The sequence below is a fragment of the Ornithorhynchus anatinus genome, chromosome 3 (genome assembly GCF_004115215.2).
Source record: "Ornithorhynchus anatinus isolate Pmale09 chromosome 3, mOrnAna1.pri.v4, whole genome shotgun sequence".
Classification (NCBI taxonomy): Eukaryota; Metazoa; Chordata; class Mammalia; order Monotremata; family Ornithorhynchidae; genus Ornithorhynchus; species Ornithorhynchus anatinus.
The window spans coordinates 87,531,670-87,552,364 of record NC_041730.1 but is presented as its reverse complement, the minus strand read 5'-3'; the positions used below and the strand labels follow the sequence as shown (position 1 = coordinate 87,552,364).

General features: G+C 48.7%; 1 protein-coding gene and 1 long non-coding RNA gene across 3 annotated transcripts in view; one reads left to right on the top strand and one right to left on the bottom strand.

Annotated features, from left to right (window-relative positions):
• The window catches only part of COL13A1 (collagen type XIII alpha 1 chain), a 201,382-nt gene that overhangs the window by 44,961 nt on the left and 135,726 nt on the right, over positions 1-20,695 (top strand). For both annotated transcript variants that reach the window (XM_029060873.2, XM_029060872.2), the window contains exons 3-6: positions 7,307-7,314; positions 11,970-11,996; positions 15,663-15,698; positions 18,817-18,843. In XM_029060873.2, coding sequence (XP_028916706.1) covers positions 7,307-7,314; positions 11,970-11,996; positions 15,663-15,698; positions 18,817-18,843 — 98 coding nt within the window. The remainder of the gene's footprint in view (positions 1-7,306; positions 7,315-11,969; positions 11,997-15,662; positions 15,699-18,816; positions 18,844-20,695) is intronic.
• Positions 14,473-17,212, bottom strand: LOC120638287. Its single transcript, XR_005659869.1, has 2 exons — positions 17,071-17,212; positions 14,473-14,787 (listed from the first exon to the last, which is right to left on the bottom strand). It is a non-coding gene; the product is annotated as an uncharacterized LOC120638287 (long non-coding RNA).

The following is a 20,695-nucleotide window of genomic DNA, read 5'->3' as shown; positions in this document are numbered from 1 at the left end:
TGGTGGTTCCTTGTGATAGATTTGAGCAGGACATAGACACTTGTCTTAATCCAGCTAAATAAATCAGAGCAGAAGCAGAATGGCCTGGTGGAAAGAGCACGGGCCTGAGAGTCAGAGGACCTGGGTACTAATCCTGGCTCCACCTCTGATCTCCAGTGTGACCTTGGGCAAGTCACTTACCCTCTCCATGCCTCGGTTCTCCTATTCTCCCTCCTGTTTAGAATGTAAGCCCCATACGGGCAGGGACTGTATCCAACCTAATTCATTTGCATCTGTACCAGGGCTTAGGATAGTATTTAACACTCACAGTAAGTGCTTCAAAAGTATCACTGCAAAAATAAAACAAAAAAAACCAGTACATGGCCTGTTGGTAAAGGGCACAGATGGAAAGGCCTCAGCACCCACTTGCTCACCTCAGTCAGTCAGTTGAAAGCTTACTGTGTGCAGAGCACTGTACTAAGTGCTTGGGAGAGTGCAATATAACAATATAACAAACAATATATCACAACAAGCTTACAGTCTAGGGGGGGACAAAGGCATTAATGAATGAAGGGAGCAAGTCAGGGTGACTCAGAAGGGAGTGGAAGAGGAAAAGAGGGCTTAGAGAAGGCTTCTTGGAGGAGGTTTGCTTTTAATAAAGCTTTGAAGGGTGGAGGGAACTCACTGTTGGATATGAGGAGGAAGGGAGGGAGTTGATCCATCTGTCCAATGGGAGGCCACAGGAAAGTGACTCTGAGGCATATTGAGGCCCTTGTGAGCCAGGAGAGACACCAAGCACCACAGTCTTCAAAGTCGGGCTTGCCAACTTCTGGAAGCAGCGTGGTCTGGTGGAAGGAGCAAGAGCCTGGGGGTCAGAGAATCAGGTTTCTAATCCCAGCTCTATCACTTACCCGTTGTGTGACCTTGGGCAAATCACTTAACTTCTCTGTTCCTCAGTTCTCTCATCTGCAAAATGGGGATTCGATGCCCATTCTCCCTCCTGCTTAGACTTTGAGTCGCGTGTGGGACCTGATTATCTTATATTCATTCATTAATTCAATCGTATTTATTGAGCACTTATCGTGTACAGTGTACTGTACTAAGTGCTTGGGAGAGTACAATACAACAATAAACGGACGCATTCCCTGCCCACAACAAGCTTACAGTCTAGATGGGGGGAGGCAGATTTCAATACAAATAAAATTACCGATATGTTCCTAAGTGCTGTGGGGCTGGGATGGGGGAGAAGGGCAAAGGGAGCAAGTCAGGGTGACACAGAAGGAAGCGGGAGATGAGGAAAGGTGTGCTCGGCACATAATAAGTGCTTAAAAAATACCACAATTAATCCTACAAATTGACTCTCTCCCAAGAGTTCCTGCTTTTCCTCTTCTAATTCTGGCCCAACCAGGAAGGGCTGGGGGGGGCCCAAGGAAATGGGAAACAAGGAGGGCTTATCCGGACTCAGATAAGATTGGTTCAAGGTTGGCGTGGAAGCTTCAAACTGTGCTAATTCCCCCATCCAGTCTGGTGGGCAGGCGCCTGGGTTCAACCGGCAACCGCCTCGCTGGCTGCCGTCGGTTTCCAAGCTTGGGAACGTGTCTTCCCCTGGCCCACGGAACGCATCCAGTGAGGTGGAGAAAAGGTGCCAGGAGCAAGTTTTCTTTAAATCCACCACAGGCAGTCAGTAAGTAGGGTTCAGAACACTTTAATGGGAAAAAGAAACTGGGAAATTCTCTAGTTTGGCTTGCAAGGTCACTAAGTGTGGGACTTGATGAGCAGAATCAAGGCATCCACGAAACATCTGCATCAACCGTGCTGCCTCCCCATGTCTCTTCTCTTACTGTCAGCTCACTGTGAGCCGGGAACGCGTCTACCAACTCTGCTGTATTCAAGCAGACAGTTGTATTTATTGAGAGCTTACTATCTGCAGAGCGCTGTTTAAAGTGCTTGGGAGAGTACAACAGAATTAGCAGACACGTTCCCTTCCCATAACAAACAAGTTTACAGTCCAGAGGGGGAGACAGACACTAATATGAGTAAGTAATGAATAATATATAATTTAAAGATATGTACATAAGTGCTGCGGAGTTGTAGGTGGGGAGAATATCATGTAAACCCAGGTCAGAGATTGAGGTGCATAGATGATGCAGAAGGGAGAGCGAGCTGGGGAAAAGAGGGATTAATCGGAGAAGGTCTCTTGAAGGAGATATGACCTTAGTTAATGCTTTGAAGGTGGAGAGAGTGGTGGGCAGGTGTATGTGAAAGGAGAGGGAGTTCCAGGCTAGGGGGAAAACATGAGAAATGGGTCAGCAGAGAGATAGATGAGATCAGGGCACAGTGAGTAAACTGGTGCTAGAGAAGCAGAGTGAGCAGGCTGGGCTGTAGTAGGAGATTAGTGAGGTAGGGTGGGGCGAGCTGATTAAGTGCTTTAAAACCAATGGTAAGGCTTTGTACTCTCCCAAGCACTTAGTATATTGCTCTTCATTCAATAAGTGCTCAATAAATACAACTGATTGACTGATTGATTGGTTCCAGGTACCAATCCTGGGCCCGGAAACCTAATGCTGACCCAGTGACCCTGACGATCGTCAAATATAAAGTGGGAACACTGTCTCGCTTCAGTCACAGGAGATCTCCTCTTTCTGCCTGTTATCTCCACTGGAACTCCAGGGTTTGGGCTCCAGTGCCCGGGCTGAGTTCCAAATCCTCTCCAGGATGAAAGGTTCCTGAGGCCGATCAGGACACCAGCACCTGAACCCTTGGATTTCCCCTCTTCTAGACTGTGAGCTCGTTGTTGGGTAGCGATTGTCTCTGTTGCCAAATTGTACTTTCCAAGTGCTAAGTACAGTGCTCGGCACACAGTGAGCGCTCAATAAATACGATTGAATGAATGAATGATTACAGGGATGCTTCTAGACTGGTTTGGCCCAGTCAGGCGACCGGGTCAATCAGCCCAAGGGGGTGGAAGTTTGGAGCTGCCCAATGGTAGCCGAGAGGTTTTAGGTGAAGTGTCCTGAGCACTCCCACTTTAAGAGTTGCAAGGTCCACAGACCTGAGAAAGGGGATTCATTCAGTCGTATTTGTTGAGCACTTACTCTGTGCAAAGCACTATTCTAAGTGCTTGGAGAGTACAATGCAGCATTAAAGAGAGACATTCCCTGCCCACAACGGCCTTACATCTGGGCAGAAGCCAGCTGCAACTCCGTGTATTTGAAAAGAAAATATCTTTGGATCTGTAAGTCAATTGATGGTATTTGAGTGCTTACTGTGTGCAGAAGACGTTACTAAATGCTTGGGAAAGTATCACACAGTAGAGTTGGTAGACAGGTTCCCTGTCCACAAGGAGCTCAAAGTCTAGCAGGGGAAGTTTCGCTGAATAATAATGATGGTATTTTTTAAGGGCTTACTATGTGTCAGAGCGCTGTTCTAAGCACTGGGGTAAATACAAAGTAATCAGGTTGGACACAGTTTCTGTCCCACATGGGGCTCCCAGTCGTAATCCCCATTTTATAGATGAGGTTACTAAGGCACAGAGAAGTGAAATGACTTGCCCAGGGTCACACAGCCGACAAGCGGCAGAGCTGGGATTAGAACCCAGGTTCTTCCGACTCCCATGGCATCCACTATGCCATGCTGCTTCCCTAAATGATTAAATAATTTCTGTGGGGCTGCTCCTCAGTGGAGAAGTGCTCCTTGCCAGCAGCTCCAGCTCACAAGCCCTCTTCTTCATTCCTATGAGCCGCAGGGGTACAGCCCTGTTTGGGTTGCAGCCGGTGAGCCAGGTGTTACATGTTTTGTTTTGTTTTCTAATGGATATTTGTGAAGCCAGGCACTGTACTAAATGCTGGGGTAGGTGCAAGATCATCAGGTGGGAAACAATCCACATCCCACATGGGACTCACAGGTAATCCCCATTTTACAGATGAGGAAAGTGAAGTGCAGAGAAGTGAAGTGACTTGCTGAAGACCAAGCAGCAGACAAGTGGCAGCGCTGGGATTAGAACCCAGGTCCTTCCGACTTCCAGGCCCGTATCCTATCCGTTAGGCCACACTGCTTCTCGTTGGTGGGGGTGGCCCATGGGAGTCTATTGAAGGGTCAAGGGAAGAGGGTGAAGGGGAGAGAGGGAGGGCAGACTGCTGCGAAGTGATAGCTCAAGCGCATCCAGGGCCGATGACAGGGGCCTGGCAGGCCTCACTACAATCTCAACGTCAGTTTCCCAGCTGCTTCCAGGGGCGGGAGCAGAGGTGCTTGCCAAGCAGCAGCAGCCCCAAGCCTGTGGCTTTGAGAACAGACAAAGAAATCACAGAGGTCCCACGGCGGTCTGGCATCCCTACCCAATGGGCTCCTGAACCTGGACCCCAAGGACAGTAGGGTGGGGACACCTGGGTGGTCTCCAGGGAGGGGGAGTGGTCTGGGGGTGGAAGAGGGCATCGTCACCCTGTCCCCACCCTGACCCTCCTTTGCTAATAGGGTTGAAATCCATCCAAAGAAAACTTGAAAAACGGAGCATTTAACTTTGTAAAGCCTCTTCTAGAGCAATCACAGATCGGTCAGCTAACCTGACGGGATGTGGTACAAGATGGGACGTCCGTGGAGAGGGAAGAGAGAATTGAGTCCCGTCCAGTGGCTGCTATCTTTCTGACGTGAATCTTCCGAGTCACTTTGTAAAGAGGGTGGAGAGATGTGTACCCCTCTCCCGACCCCCTCCCAGCTGAGTGACCAGGAGACTCAGGTTTTGCACAGTCCAGCGGTCCCGACGTTCATCAGCTGCACTGCACCAACCTTTCTAAATCAATCCATCAATCAATCGTACTTATTGGGCGCTTACTGTGTGCAGAGCGCCATACTAAGCAAATGATTTCAGCTAGGGCAAACTAAGCCATCATAACAGCTCAAAGAGGTGAGCGATGAGTTAACGGTGATGATGGTATTTGTTAAGCGTTTACTATGTGTCAAGCACAATTCTAAGTGCTGCAGTAGATGCAAGTTAACCAGATTGGACACGGTCCCTGTTCCACTTGGGGCTAAAAGTCTTAATCCCCATTTTACAGATGAGGTAACTGAGGCACAGAGAAGGTAAGCGATTTGCCCAAGGTCGCATAGCAGACAAGTGGTGGAGCCGGAATTAGAGCCCAGGTCCTTCTGGCTCCCAGGCTCATGCTCTTTTCACTATGCTGAATGAATGAGGGAATGAATGAATGAACCATCCATCCATCCAAGCCTGTCCCGCTTGGTTCCCAACCCAGTGCCAGGAAGTGGAATATGGGGGAGACCTCCTTCAGAGACCACACTCTTCCTCCGCTCCACCCACACCCGTACTCCCCGAAGTTCCCGGTCTACCACCCCTAACTGCCCCCAGCCCACCTCAACCTGGAGCAAGATGGAAATAGATTCCAGGCCCCTGCTGGGTACAGCCCAGCTCTGGCTCATGCTGATATCCACTCCCGAGCCGGTCGCTGCCTCCAGGAGCAATCTTTTCTTCCCCTAAAGCGGGACATCCGTCTCCGAGGTCTCTGAGGGCCAGGCCGAGACCTCTCCCTCCAGGCCCATCTCCTGGATAGGGCTTGGGGGCGGAGGCAGGGAACCGGTAGACAGAGGAGGAAAGAAGGAAAAGGGCTTGAGGAAAGTCAGCGGAGAAAGAAAACACGAGGATCCTTTATTGGCGGAACATGAAAGAATCGGTAACAGGAGCTGTGGAGTCAGAGGCAGCGGGTCACTAGAACCTCAGAACAGGCACGTTGCATCCAGCTGGGATTCAAACGTGCCTTCTGGGTCTGGTGACTCATGTTCAGCAGAAATGTCTTTAATTTCCCCATCTTTTTTCCTCCTCTCCCTCAGCTTCAGAGTGAGGTCAACCTCGCTGAAGCAGATAGAATGGAAGGGAAAGGAGTGGGGGGGCAGGGGAGGAAACAGGCCGGAGATAGAACAGAGAACGAGGGAGAGAGGGAAAATGAGAAAAGGAGGTTGTAATACAGCCATGAAAATAAATACTGACACAGATCACAGCCATCTTCAAAGCCCTCCAGAAAACCCACCTCTTCCTGTAGAGCTTCCCCAACTAATTACTAGACCACCACGTATCTTCCCAACAGCCTTCCTTAGCATGGAGGTAGATAGCAATTTACGTATGCCAGGAATTTGTTCCTTCATTTATTTATATTTCTCTGCTCCTGCTGTTACCAATTGTCTCTGTGTTTTTCTTCCTCCTCCCGCTTCAGGAACACAATGTATGAATACTGTGCCTGTCTCCCATTCCATTGTATGTTCCTCAAGAGCGGGGATCGTGACCTTTTCTCGTATTGTATTTTCCCAAGCATCTAATGTGAGTAGGCCCCCCCGGTAAATGCTATTAAAAAACAAGTAGCCACATACCCTCAACTTATTGAAATTTAGACACATTATCAATCAGTTATATTAAATGAGCATTTACTGAGTGTGGAGTACTGTGCTAAGAACTTGGGAGAGATTTTAAGCAGAAGGAAGACACCCACTCCCTGCAGCGCGGTTCAGTGGAAAGAGCTCGGGCTTGGGAGTCATGGGTTCTAATCCCGGCTCTGCCACTTGTCTGCTGTGTGACCTTGGGTAAGTCTCATAACTTCTCTGTGCCTCAGTTTCATCTTATGTAAAATGGGTATGAAGACTGGGAGCCCCATGTGGGAAAACCTGATTACCTTATATCTACCCCAGTGCTTAGAACAGTGCTTGGCATATAGTAAGCACTTAAATACTATCATCATCGTCATCATCATCATCATTATTATTATTATTTGAGGATCCTGCAATCTCATAAGCATGCAGGCAAAAAATTATTCGTAAATAGTGTTAGTGGGAGGAAGATCAAGGATATAACAGACATATTCACACACTCACACTCATCTTTCAAACTCCAAGAAGACATCATTTATGGTGGCTGAAATTCGTCCATGTGTGGCTTAAAAGGGCAACATGAGATCACTTTGAGCATGTGCAAAGACTGGCCTTTAATGTCCCAGACCTATTTAGACAATTAGTCCTTTATACCCTACCTTTCCTCCCCTCATTTTTGTTTGCTTTTTAATGGACTCTTTGCAGTAGGGAAACTAAAAGAGTATTTACTGCTGGGACTTCTTCCTCCAGCATTATGCAGGAGGAAGGAAGGTAGAGATGGGTGGGTGGGATGGAAGCAGGTGAGGGAAGTGGCCCTGGACCTGGAAGTCTTTTTGCAGTTGATTACTTTTGGAAACTCTCCCCCAGGGCTGGTGGACAGCCAGGGCTTTCTCTTTTTCGAGTTCTCATTTTGTTCACAGAGACGCTGCTGACTGGTGCTCTCTCCTCCTCTTTCCCGTAGGACCTCCTGTAAGTACAGAAGCCCTGATTTCCCAAGCATGATCGTGACTGTTCTGATGTCTTTGACGGTAACGGGGTCCTGAGGTGGGGGGGTCAGCGAACGGGAAGGCAGATCTCCAGCAGACGATCCCCTCAGGAGTAGAGAGAGGCTTTCGGAACCACTTCGGAACCAAGCACTTCACCTGGGTCCATCATCTTCATCACCTTCAGTAGAATCGGCTGAGCACGTACTGTGTGCAGGACACTGTCCTGGACAGCTACTGTGTGCAGAGCACTGAACTGATGCCTACAGGGAATTGAAAGCCCTGAATTGGATTCCTACTGAGTGCAGGACGCTGGTCTAGGCTCCTGCCGAGTGTGGAGCCCTGAAGTGGATGCATAGGAACGTACAACAGAAGTAGAATAATAATAATAACGTTGGTATTTGTTAAGCGCTTACTATGTGCAGAGCGCTGTTTAAAGGGCGGGGTTAGATACAGGGTAATCAGGTTGTCCCACGTGAGGCTCACAGTCTTAATCCCCATTTTACAGATGAGGTAACTGAGGCACAGAGAAGTGAAGTGACTTGCCCAACAGTCACACAGCTGACAAGTGGCAGAGTCAGAATTCGAACCCATGACCTCTGACTCCCAAGCCCGTGCTCTTTCCACTGAGCCACGCCGCAGAAGTCATAGCCCTTGGTCCCATGATATGCTGCTGAATCTTAGAATGGAAAAGAGGGTGCCAATTTATTTTTTTATAAGTTCCTTGAGGTGGAGAGCCAGACTTTCCTGTTCTTATCACCTGGGAGAAGTATAATAATAATAATACTTGTTAAGCACTTACTATGTGCCAAACACTATACTAAGCACTGGGCTGAATACAAGATAATAGGGTTGCTCATAGCTCCTTTCCCATATGGGGCTCAAGGTCGAAATAGGAGGGAGTAGATTTAATTCCCATTTTATAGATGAGGAAACTGAAGCACAAAGAAATTCAGTGATTTGCCCAAGTTCAAACAGAAGGCAAGTGGAGGGATCAGGATTAGAAACCAGGCCCTCCGATTCCCAGGCTCCCTCCATCAGTCACAAAGTCACACGTTGCTTTTAAATCCCCAAATCCCACTACGCCATTTGATAAAGACTCCCTTTGCCCAGTGGAAGGACCCGGGGAAAGATCTGTAGCTTGGGTTGCACCCGCTTGTTGCAAACAAGATATGTTTTCTGTCTGGTTTTTTAATGCTTTTTAAATGATACTGGTTAAGCACTTACTATGTGCCAGGCGCTGTGGTAAGCACCGTACTAAGGGCTGTACTCAACACTGTGCTAGATGCGAGCTAATCAAGTTGGACACAGTCAATTTCCCACATGGGGCTCACAGTCTTAATCCCCGTTTTACAGATAAGGCAACTGAGGCACAGAGGTGTTAAAGGTAACTTGTCCAAGGTCACAGAACAGACCAGTGGTGGAGCTGGGATTAGAACCCATGACTTTCTGACTCCCGGGCCCATGCTCTTTCCATTAGGTCATGCTGTTTCCCTCACTTATGACTGTTGGGTGTGCGAGTCTCTAAATTGAACCTCGTGTGGCTTAGAGATGGGGGAAAGTGAGGAGAGGTCTGAAGGTGGTTGGGCAAGTGTCATTTTCTGAGAGAATTTATGTGGGCAGCTTCTGTCTTAGCCTACTAAGTTTGGACAGATAAAAAGAGTTTAAATAATCAAGTTAGACCTTGGAGAAAGTGGATAAATTACCATAGGAATGACTCTTTCCATCCACTCAAGTTACTAAGAGGCCTCTGGGGGGTTGTATCAGAAGAAAGAAGCTTAAGAGAGACCAAGGGGCAGCATCTCCTTGGAATAAATTGATACACTGGAATACAGTAGCGATGTCTTTTTGAGAAACACAATTTTGATATGGCAACAAAAGACACAAAGGCCATTTAGGGTCTCTATAAAGGGAATTGAAAGGCCAAACATTCCGGCGTCAGGTTTTATCAGAATTGGCAAAATGGCACTCACCACTGAGCCTTATTGAAAACAGCAAGAATGTGCAAATCCCCTCTTTTAGGGAGAAAAACCTCAATATTTATTTTGTCTTTTGATATACAACCCGGAGACAAGACCTTCCCATTTTAATGAGGACCGTTCCTTGACATTCCACGTGCTGTCTGGACGGCAAATTGAACCCATGCCGAGAAACGTGCTTGGTTTGCCTGACGGATAAATCACGTTGAGATCGGATAAATCAGACTGAAATGAAAAGACGTAATTCATAATGGAGGGCTTCGGGTGGGGGATCGGGGCACTCTCATCAATTTTCCAGAATAAACTCTGCATCAGAAGAGCTTTGCAGGGCCACCTGCTGAAAATATGCTTATTTCCCTTTCCTTGTCGCAGTGCAACAGAAGCTTTCACTGTCTCCCACCCATCTCCCCCATGAGTGGCTAGAACAAATTTTAGTTGTTCTGAGCTCTGACACCCGTCTGCAAACCTCAGTTAGTTAATCATATTTATTGAGCACTTACAATGTGCAGAGCACTGTACTAAGCTCTTGGGCGTGCACAATGGAATAATAACATAGATACATTCCCTGTCAACAACGAACTTGCAGCCTAGAGGGAGAGACAGACAATATGATTTTTTAAATTACCAATATGTACACAGGTGCTGTGGGGCTGGGAGGGAGGATGAATAAAGGGAGCAAGCCAGGGCGACGCAGAAGGGAGTGGGAGAAGAAGAAAAGAGGGCTTGGTCAGGGAAGGCCTCTTGGAGGAGATGTGTCTTCAATAAAGCTTTCAAAGGGGGAGACCTGTGTCTCAGCACAGGTCAGGGAGAGGCATCCGTCTCCCTCGGAGGGCGTGTGGGAGTCCTGCCCGACGTTCTGACTGCGGGAGGGGGAGAGGACTTAGGGGCAGGCAGCAGCTATGGCCAGGATCGTAAATCAGTGCGTTTCAGCGGGACTCGCTTACTGCCCAGCTGGATTAATCAATCTTTTTTAACGAGAGCTTACTGTGTGCAGAGCACTGTACGAAGCGTCCCTTAAGCAAGGTGACTTGCCCAGGGTCACACAGCAGGCAGGTGCGGTGCTGGGATTGGAACCCGAGTCCTCTGACTCCCAGGCCCGGGGTCTTTCCATTAGTCAACGCTGCTTTCCCCTCCACACAAGGAGCTTCTCGTCCATCAGGCTGTCTGTCACAGCTCAGCGCTCACCTGGCGTTCTCTTCTGGTACCTTGCTTGTATCCGCTGTTACCTCACCATCCAGACTGACGCCACTCACTTCTAGACTATAAGCTCGTGGCGGTCAGGGAACGTGTCCTCCCGACTCTGATCTAGTACACTCTCCCAAGTGCTTAGTACAGTTCAGCTTCTCTTAGGTCAGAGAAGCAGCATGGCCTAGTGGATAGAGCATGGGCCTGGGAGTCAGAAGGCCTCGGGTTCTAATCCCAGCTCTGCCACGTGTAGGGCAAGTCACTTCACTTCTCGGTGCCTCAGTTACTTCATCTTTAAAATGGGAATCGGGACCGTGTCCAACCCGATTTGCTTGTATCCACCTCAGGGCTAAGCGCACAGTAAGCGGCGTGGCTCAGTGGAAAGAGCCCGGGCTTGGGAGTCAGAGGTCATGGGTTCTAATCCCGGCTCCGCCACTTGTCAGCAGTGTGACTGTGGGCAAGTCACTTCACTTCTCTGGGCCTCAGTTCCCTCATCCGTAAAATGGGGATTAACTGTGAGCCTCACGTGGGACATCCTGATTACCCTGTATCTACCCCAGCACTTAGAACAGTGCTGTGCACATAGTAAGCGCTTAACAAATACCAACATTATTATTAAGTACTTAACACACTCCATAATTATTATTATTATTACTTGGAAGCTCATTGTGGACAGGGAACGTGACCATTACTTCTGTTGTATTGTACTCTGCTAAGCGCTTAGTACGGTGCTCTGCACATGATAAGCATTCAGTAAATACCACTGATTGATTGATTTAGGAAACTACAATATAACAGAGTTGATAGACACATCCAGAGTTTCTAACCCACGTGATCCAGTGCCTGCCTTTCATGGTCGGGACACTCGTTTCCGAATGACCCTGGAAATGCTTCTGACTCGGGGTTAGTCTGGTTTAAGTGACCTCTTGAGGGACCCTTCAAGTCCTGAGAATCTGGTCAGTCTCGGCGACTGGGTTAGGGAGGAAAGAGAAGGTGCTATCTTATTTTGCCATGAAAGATGCCCCTTCCCCATTAAGCCTTTTGTAGGCAAGAAGATAAGACAAGAAGCTTTGGAAGAGATTTCTGGCCTCTCGTGCCCATTTCTCTAGAGAAGTGGGCAGTGGAGCATCAGCCTGAGAGCCTGAAGTGGTGACATTAAGAGACAACAATGTAGGCCCCTTTTAGAGCTTTGGGAATCTGACCCCCTGCTCCCCACCCAAGCTACAGAGGCCACCAGGCAGAGCCCTGAAGAAAGATGACCCAAGCCCCCAGCCCAGGATGCTCTGACCCCACCCCTCCCCACATGAGCAGAAAGAGCTCCAACCCAGGGCAGCTGCAGGAATTGGAAGGGAAAGGAACAGCTTTAATCATGCCACCGTGTTTTAATTTCCAATCCTTTCGTCTGACTTGCTTCTTGGACTTGCTTCGTCGACCTGCCTTCATACTGATATTGCTCCTTTGGGGGGATTTATTTCAGGGTCCCACAGGAAGACCTGGACTTCCGGTGAGTAGCTTTTTTATCTTTGATTTCTTTGCCGCCTCCCTCTCTCCCCCCCCCCCCCTTTTTTTTCTCTAGCTCTCACTCCGTTTTCTGTCTTCCACGGAGACAGCAGACCCTTCCCTGTGAGAAGGGAGGAAAGTGACCCAAGAGGTTGTGGCTCCAACCATATCCTTTGTCTTCCTTCACCGCACCAACCTCTTCAGCCTTTTTCCGAAGGCCCTTTCAGAAAAGACCCTGGACCTGTGGTGTATTTTAACATGGCTGAGATCTGATGAGACTTCGCCAGTGTCTACTTAGAGTGGCTGTCGGTGGGGAGACAGTCTCTAGAATAAGTAAAGGCCCTCATCAGGATAGGTGCCAGTTATTTCTTCATCAGACAGTGTTCATTGCTGCTAACATGTCTCCTCTGTGCTCGGAGTAGAAAGGGCATGTGGTCGGGGCCCTAAAAATTAGGGATTTTCTTAAAGGCTGATGCTGCTCATAACCAGAGAGGATGGATGTAAAAGAGTGATGATACCTCAAGAGGATCGTAGAACTTAAAGGAACCTCTAGAATTCATCTATTCCAGGCTGCCCCGCCCCCTCCCCCAAAAACCATCCCCCATCTCCAGGCCTGGAAGTGTCTAATCGGAAGAGATGGTCGGATTACTTTTTTATGGTATTTGTTGAGTGTTTACTATGTGCCAGGTACTGTACTAAGCACTGGGGTGGACGCAAAATAATCAGTTTGGACTCAGTCCTTGGCCCTCATAGGGTTCTGTCTTAATCCCCATTTTACAGATGTGGTAACTGAAGAACAGAGAAGTTAAGTGACTTGCTCAAGGTCTCCCAGCAAACGAGCGGTAGAGTCAGGATTAGAACCCTGGTCCTCTAACTCTCAGGCCGTGTTCTTTCCAATAGGCCATGCTGTGTTTCCAGTGGTTGCTTGCATATTTTTGATTAAATGGCATCCAGGAATGGAGACTCACCTCTTTCGACTTGTTCCCCGTCCCCTCGTTTAGTCTCCGTGTCACGGCTAAGGAGTTTTTCCTTGCGGCTGAGATCTCTTTGTTCAATGTATAAGTCTCTTTCCTCTCGTACCACACTTATCCTCATGGATTTCCACAGAGTCACCGGTCAGTATCCAGCTTCAAAAAAACTCCATCCATCTGCCCCAGAAACCGGGCAGTGACAGAGAGAACTGTTCAGGGCAGATTCTGTGTGTCGTTTTAATCCACCTTCTGGGCTGGTTCCTGAGGGAATCCTGGCAGAGTATAGCGCGAGGGCCAGTTTTTCCATCTGAGGCCGAACCAGCCTCTCAGATTGCTGGCAGTTAAGCTAGGATCTAATAACACCTGCTGTAGGGTTTTGTAGCAGTCAGTGGCGTGTGGGATAATAGCCTTCTACCCTCCAAGGAAACCCACCTATCAATCGATCGGTGGTGTAGGTCGAGAACTTACTAAGTGCAGAGCATTGGATTAAGCCCTTAGGAGAGGAAAACACAGTAGAGTTGGTGGGTACGATCCCTGCCTTCAAGGAGCTTACAGTCCAGTGGGAGGAGCTTACAAATTTAGCATTCATTTGGACTTCCCTCTACTGCAACGATAATCGCGGTATTCGTTAAGCGTTTACTATGTGCCGAGCACTGGACTAAGCACTGGAGCAATTACAAGATAATCAGGTCCCCCATGGGACTCACAGTCTAAGTAGGGGGGGAGAAGAAGTATTAAAACCCCACAAGGGAACTGAGGCACAGAGAAGTTAAGTGACTTGCCCCGAGTGACGCAGCAGGTGTCAGGATTAGAACTCAATTCCTCTGCCTCTCAGGCCTGTGTGCTTTCTACTAGGCCATGCTGCTTTTCTAAAAGGGAGAGTAGCACCGAACGCTAAAATCGACACTGCCCTGCCCTGTAGTTGTTCCCATCTCTGACCCAACTGAACCGCTGCACTACTAGATCAAAGCTAAGAATCCCTGCCCTTCAAAACAGGGGCGAGGGCTCCAGGGGAAATCATCCGGGGAAATATTTAGAATTTGCTCCAGGAAACTCCGACGAATCAACCGATGAGCAGAATGGACGTGGGCAGATTTCTGTTCCCCTACCAGAGCCATCTTTAAAAATCATTTAGGGTGAGATCCACAACACAGCAGATCCGGCACGTAGTTCTGTTAACTAATTCAGGCCTGGGCCTGACTCTAGGGTTTTATGGCTGAGGCTGTAAAGAGCATTCGTTTTAAAAATAAATTAAAAATCCCCAAACTCGCATCATGAAATATCACGCCCAAGCAAGAGGCTGATGCGGGTGGACATCTTGGGTGCCAGCAAGCCGATGCCCCGGGGCCGCCTCTGTGGTTCGAGGGAATGGTATCACGGCCTTCGTAGCACTTCAACCTCCGCAACTGCCATTAACCTGTCAGAGACACAAGTTTGGATACCATCTCTCGCCAACCACATTGGACTCATCATTTGCCTTTTTCCAAGCTAACAAAGAACTCCAATCCATTCCCAGGGAGAACAAGGGTTGCATTCATGGGCTCGCAAAAAATGTTCTTTTACACAAGGAAAAAAAAAGTGGTAAGCATATTTCCAGAAGGGGACTATGTCAACCCTGGCTAACAGTCAAAGCCGCTTTCTTCGAGCTGTTGTGAGTCAACGCCGCCCCAGACGGGCATCGCCTTTTCCATCCCTTTTTCTTGGTTGGGCTGTTGGTGGCGATGCTTTCTGGAGGAGTTGCTCTCTCTCCTTGGGGTTCTCCCCCTTCAAGCAGTTTTCCCCATCTGTACAATAAGGAGCCCCCAGGTGCTGTTTCAGAAGAGTCTGTAGAACATAATAACGATAATGTTGGTATTTGGTAAGTGCTTACTATGTGCCAAGCACTGGTCTAAGCACTGGGGTAGGTACAAGGTCATCAGGTTGTCCCACGTAGGGCTCACAGTCTTCATCCCCACTTTATAGATGAGGGAACTGAGGCACAGGGAAGTTAAGTGACTTGCCCAAGGTCACACAGCTGACAAGCAGAGGGTTGATTATTTTTCTCAGGATTCAAGCCCATGGATGTAGAACGGCAGGCCTGGGAGTCAAAGGATATGGGTTCTAATTCCGACTGTGCCACTTCTCTGCTGTGTGTGATCTGGGGCAAGTCATTTGACTCCTCTGTGCCTCGGTTACCTTACCTGTAAAATGGAGATTAAGACTATGGCCCTATGGGGGTAAGGGACTGATATCTAATCTGATGATCTTGTCTCTACCCCAGCCCTTCATATAGTGCCTGGTACATAGTAAGCACTTAACAGATATCATTAAAACAAGAAAAAAAAAAAGCCACGGGAGTGTTTCTCTCTAGATGTACGTGAACGTCCTCAGATCCATCCATATGTGAAATAGCTGAATAAACAGAGGGTCTGTGCACACAACACATCTTCAAGCTTTCTTCTGTGGCTTTCTCCCATCTTACATGTGCAAATTATTTAGATGATTCTGACCCAGAAGTGTACATGAAGTGCACATGATTCAGGAATACTATGCAGGTGGGGTTTCTGAGGCGTTTTTGCCTGAAATATCCAGTTCACTGGGGCCTAAGTGAAATCTTTCTATGTTCTATCACTTGGTTAATGTGCCCGTGTAGAACTCTGCATTGAGAATGTGTTCTGGCCTGTGTCCACCTCCCATCTGATTTTTGCCTTAATTGTCAGGGAGAGAAAGGTGGCCTTGGGATCCCGGGACGAATGGTGAGTTCTAGTTGTGTTCTGCCTGTGTCACATGCCTGCTTCTCCCCACTGCTCCGGCCTCACCCCTGATCCAAGAGAAGGGAAACCTCCTCCCCACTTCTCCTTAACCTGCTTGTGGGGTCAGACTGGGGGAGGGCCCCATGACCCCGGGCCATGTTTCCAGGGTGATAGTGTCCTGGTTCCCATCCCCCTGACCTCCAACCTGGACCAGCGGCCTCCAAGCCTACAGTTAAGCCTGTGAGGAGGATGAGAGCAGAGACATTTCTCAAGAGAAACAGAAAGGCAGAGCATAAGATGAGGACTGTGAGGAGAGAGTTTTTCCAGGAAGAGGAGTTTCTCCTCAGAGAAGGCACTTGCTTCCAATGCGCTGCTCATCCCCCATGTCCACAGTGACAAACCAAGGGTACATTTGGCCTCTGGTGCCGCCTTTGATACTTCCGACACCCCAGGCTCCCGGCTACCTCAACCAGTCCCTTGTGGGTCCACGTTGTGCCCAGCCTCACTGCCCACACCTGGCTCCATTGGGCCCCCAAGATCAGATATGACCAATGCAGCAGTGGCCACCATGGTGATAACCCTACTCCCATGAGGGTCCTTCCTTCTCTCCATCACTCCTCTGATCATTCTCTGACTTCGAACGCTGCCCCGAGAAGGAGGCAGCCTCTTCCTTGCTCCACTGTCCTCTCCACACACGCCCGGCCCTGGCCGCAGACTCACCCTTATTCCTCGTTTGGCTTGCCCTCTGAGATCTGACCTGCTCTGCTGCTGGCAGCCGACTGAGTGCTTGCAGCCTCCTCTATGTGCTCATCCCCACTGTGCATGGCATTTAGGGTTGGGGAGGGAAGGTAAGTGAGGAGCCGCTGCATTTAGCACAGATCCCTGAGATTCTGGATGTCCTGGGGCTAAAAATAATCCAAAAAAAATCTCATCCAGGCCTGGCAGAGGGAGTTAAGGCAGGCAGCTTGCCAGGGACCAAAGTGGGGTGAAGTTCTTGCTTGGAGAGCCCTGACCCAATGAATCAAATCACCAGGGGGAGGGATCGGGTCTGTTAATTCTGTTGTATAGCACTCTCTTCCAAGCACTTAGTATGTGCTCTGCACACAGTAAGTGCTCAATAATTGTTGGAGAGTAGAAGCCTCTCTCTCCTTTCCCGCCCTTCTCCCGGATAGGGAGGGGGTGGGCAGAAAATGACCTAGAAGCCTGGGTCGCTCACCCACCCCTCCCCTCCACGCCATCCCTCCCCAATCCCCTTCTGCAGGATCCAGAGCGATCGCCTTGGCTGAGTTCTGCCAGCCTCCTGCTGAGCTAGCTCCCTGGGCATACCCACTGGATAATAAGAATAATGATAATTATGTATTTGTTAAGTGCTTACTAGGTGCCAAGCACTGTTCTTGAGAATTGATTCTCCGGCATGTAGTGGTAGAGATGAGGATTCTTCCCTTTCTCTGGAGACCTTCCTGTTGCTCCTTCTTAACCACTGTCCAGTGGTCCTAATTTTTCATTTGGAGTATAGGGTGACAAGAAGGAGAGGTTTGGGGGAAGAGAGAGACAGAGTGGGGCTTGGAAAGACAGGCAACTTCAAAGAGCTAATGGATCAGAAAAGCACAATTTGGGGACTTTCCGACCCCCCTTAGAAATTCAGCAATTTGATCAATTAGTGCTATTTATAGAATGCTTACTGTGTGCAGAGCACTGTACTGAGTACTTGGGAGAGTACGATAGGGTAAATAGACACTATCCCTGCCCTCAAATCCTCTTCAGCCCCACTTGGCAGCAAACGCACGGATTTTGTCCGACTCCTGGGATTAGCCCACACAGCTGCGGGTGAAAACAAACGCTATGTCTCCACAGCTGTAAGCCCGGGGCATTGCCCTGATTGCCCCCACGGAGCTGGCACCTATGTGTCCCTCTGGAATCCTCCAAAGCCGTGCCACCTGCTTGGCCAGCTCATCGTTCCACTTGGCTGCCCGCTTTGACAGCAAGCATATCCTGCTGGCCTCATGGTTTCCTGGCCCAGTGGTCTTGCCCAGCTAGTAGAGTCCCCTCCTGACACTTTTCTCTTGCTGATTGACCTGGTGACAAGAGCTGGCACCTCTGACTTCTTTCATCCTTATCACCGATGGTATTTATTGAGCGCTTACTATGTGCGAAGCACTGTACTGAGCACCTGGGTGAATACAATACAACAGAGTTGGTAGATACATTCCCTCAGTCAGCCTTTCTCAGATAGGAAGGATTGATTGGGATTGATTATCCCTTCTACATTCAAATTGTACATGGAGGCAGTAGGAGCACTTCTTATAACAGCATTTACAGAGCACCCAGTAGGAGCACTGGACTGTACCTTGTATCCTCCCCAGCGCTTAGTACAATGCTTTGCACATAGTAAGCGCTTAACAAATGCCATCAATATTATTATTATTACTTAAACACTGGAGGGGACAAAATAGGGAAGTGGCAGGGAACTTGAAGCTTACATCCTAATGGCAGAGACAGACATAAAAATGTACATGAGAGTAGTAAAAAATAACTGAACGTACAATTAAACATATATGAATAAATGATGGATATATATATATATCCGTCATTCATATTTATTCATCATTTACTGTGTGCAGAGCACTGTACTAAGCATTTAAGAGCGTGCACTATAACAGAGTTGGTAGATACATTCCCTGCCCACAGTGAGCTTACACCCACACTCCTAGACTTCCACTTCTGTGGAGTGGCGGTCTCCATTTTTATTCATCCTCATTTGCCCTTCTCTGACCTGCATTTTGGTCCAGTTCAGGCCCCTCCACCACTAGCAGGAATCCAGAGCAAGAATTTCAAAGCCAGGCAATGCTGGTGGGCTGCAGTGAGGGAGAGAAGCCGGGAATAGGAGAGGCAGAGCCGTGGTTTAGAGCTTGTTTGGACGTGAAACGGGGCACGCAACATTACCTTGTTTGTTTCATCCTGTATTGTTGGCGGTTGGGCATTTTTGATTTAGTCCTTATGCTGATTCCTATGTGTGTTTCTCAATCTCTCTCTCCCCCTTTCTCTCTCTCTCTCTCTCTCTCCTCTCTCTTTCTCTCCCTCTTCCTTTTGCATGGGGTTGTGGCTGATGTAACTGACCCAGGGACTAAAGGGGCAACCCGGAGAGAAGGTGAGTCAGCTCTTTCTAGCTCCTTCTTTCTCCGATCTCCCTCTCCCCACCCTCCTTTCCCACCTCTCAGAAACAAAGAGAGTTGGGGAAGTGGAGGGAGGAGGGAAAGCGGGGATGAATCCTTAGACCTGGTCTTCATAATCCACTCTATGGATTGGGGTAGATGGAAGAAGTGTCATAGATAGCCATAAATGCCTTACCCCCAGTAATACTCAACTTGGGGCCAGCGAACCTTTATCTGTAATTTTGTCTATTTATATTGTCTGTCTCCCTCTCTAGACCGTAAGCTCGTTGAGGTCAAGGAATGTGTCTGTTTATTGTTGTATCGTACTCTCCCAAACATGTAGTACAGTACATACAGTAAGCGCTCAATAAATACGATTGACTGAATTGAATGAACCGGCGAATGGGATTTGAAGTTTGTACTGTATGTCAGTGTGGAAGGGTTTGTTAAGCCGGAGATGGGGACGGAGTGACAGCTGGGAAGTGCGGTAGGGCCGAGGGAAGGGTGGGGTTTTTTGGGGGGTAAGTGATACAAGGGTCTGTTTGAAAGTGAAAATGATTGGGTAAGGTTGGTTCGGACAGGTAGATTTCCTAGGCTAAGGTCCCTCCCTCTACCCAACCGGCAACTATACTACACAGCCAGGGATATCGGGATTTCTCCCTCTCTGTGTAGCCAGCCTGACTGAGCTCTAGGGACCCCCTGAAAGTGTCCCAGGGGCCACAGAGTAAGGAGCCAGGACTTCCTCCCCGCCCAAAGCACTTGCTTATATGTGTCTTGCCTTATGCCGTCGATTCGTTTCCAGCCCATAACGACACCACGGACACATCTCTCCCAGAATGTCCGCTCTCCATCTGCAATCGTTCTGGTAGTGAATCCATAGAGTTTTCTTGGTAAAAACCCGGAAGCGATTTACCACTGCCGCCTTCCGCGCAGTAAACCCGAGTCTCCACCCTCGGGTCTCTCCCATGTCGCTGCTGCCCAGCATGGGTGAGTTTTGACTTGTATCAGATTGCTTTCTGCTTGCTATCCACTGCCCGAGGTAGGAAAGGAATGGACAGGCCTCTGCTTTACTCTCCCTCCCATAGCCAAGACTGGTAGACTACTGGAAAGTCTTCAGGTGTGACTCAGAGCGGCTGTATATATGTACATATCTATAATTCTATTTATTTATATTAATGCCTGTTTACTTGTTTTGATGTGTATAGATCTATAATTCTACTTATTTATATTGATGCTACTGATGCCTGTTTACGTGTTTTGATGTCTGTCTCCTCCCTCCTAGACTGTAAGCCCGTTGTGGGCAGGGATTGTCTCTATTGCTGAATTGTACTTTCCAAGAGCTTAGTACAGTGCTCTACACACAGTAACTGCTCAATAAATACGAGTGAATGAATGAATGAATGAAAAGTCAAAATGAGTCCGTCCGCCAAAATTCAGGCAGTCCCCTTGGGGTCAAGCTTAGCGCTTGATATTGGTTGTTTCCAGGTAGATTTGGGCCCACTGTGGAATTATCCCCACAGAAAAAATCATTTGGCCTGCCCAGATCCAACCTGGTTGGGAGACCCAGCCTCATCCCCACCTGCTCTCGAGGCCCCAGTCACGAGACCTTTCCACTGTCTCTGCCCACCCAGGCACCCCAACTCGTTGATTTTGTTTTGTCTGTCCCGGTTTACTAACAGTGTAAGTGCCGGTATCCCAGACGGGGCACCACAGCTCGGGGCTTCCAGCTGGTCTTTCCTGTTCCTGGTCTCTCTCCACAAGGTCTCCTGCTGCCTTTCCCCATCCCACAAGTTGGGCTTCACTTGCCATCTTCAAAGATGTGCACGGGGAGCTAGGACGAGAGAAGCC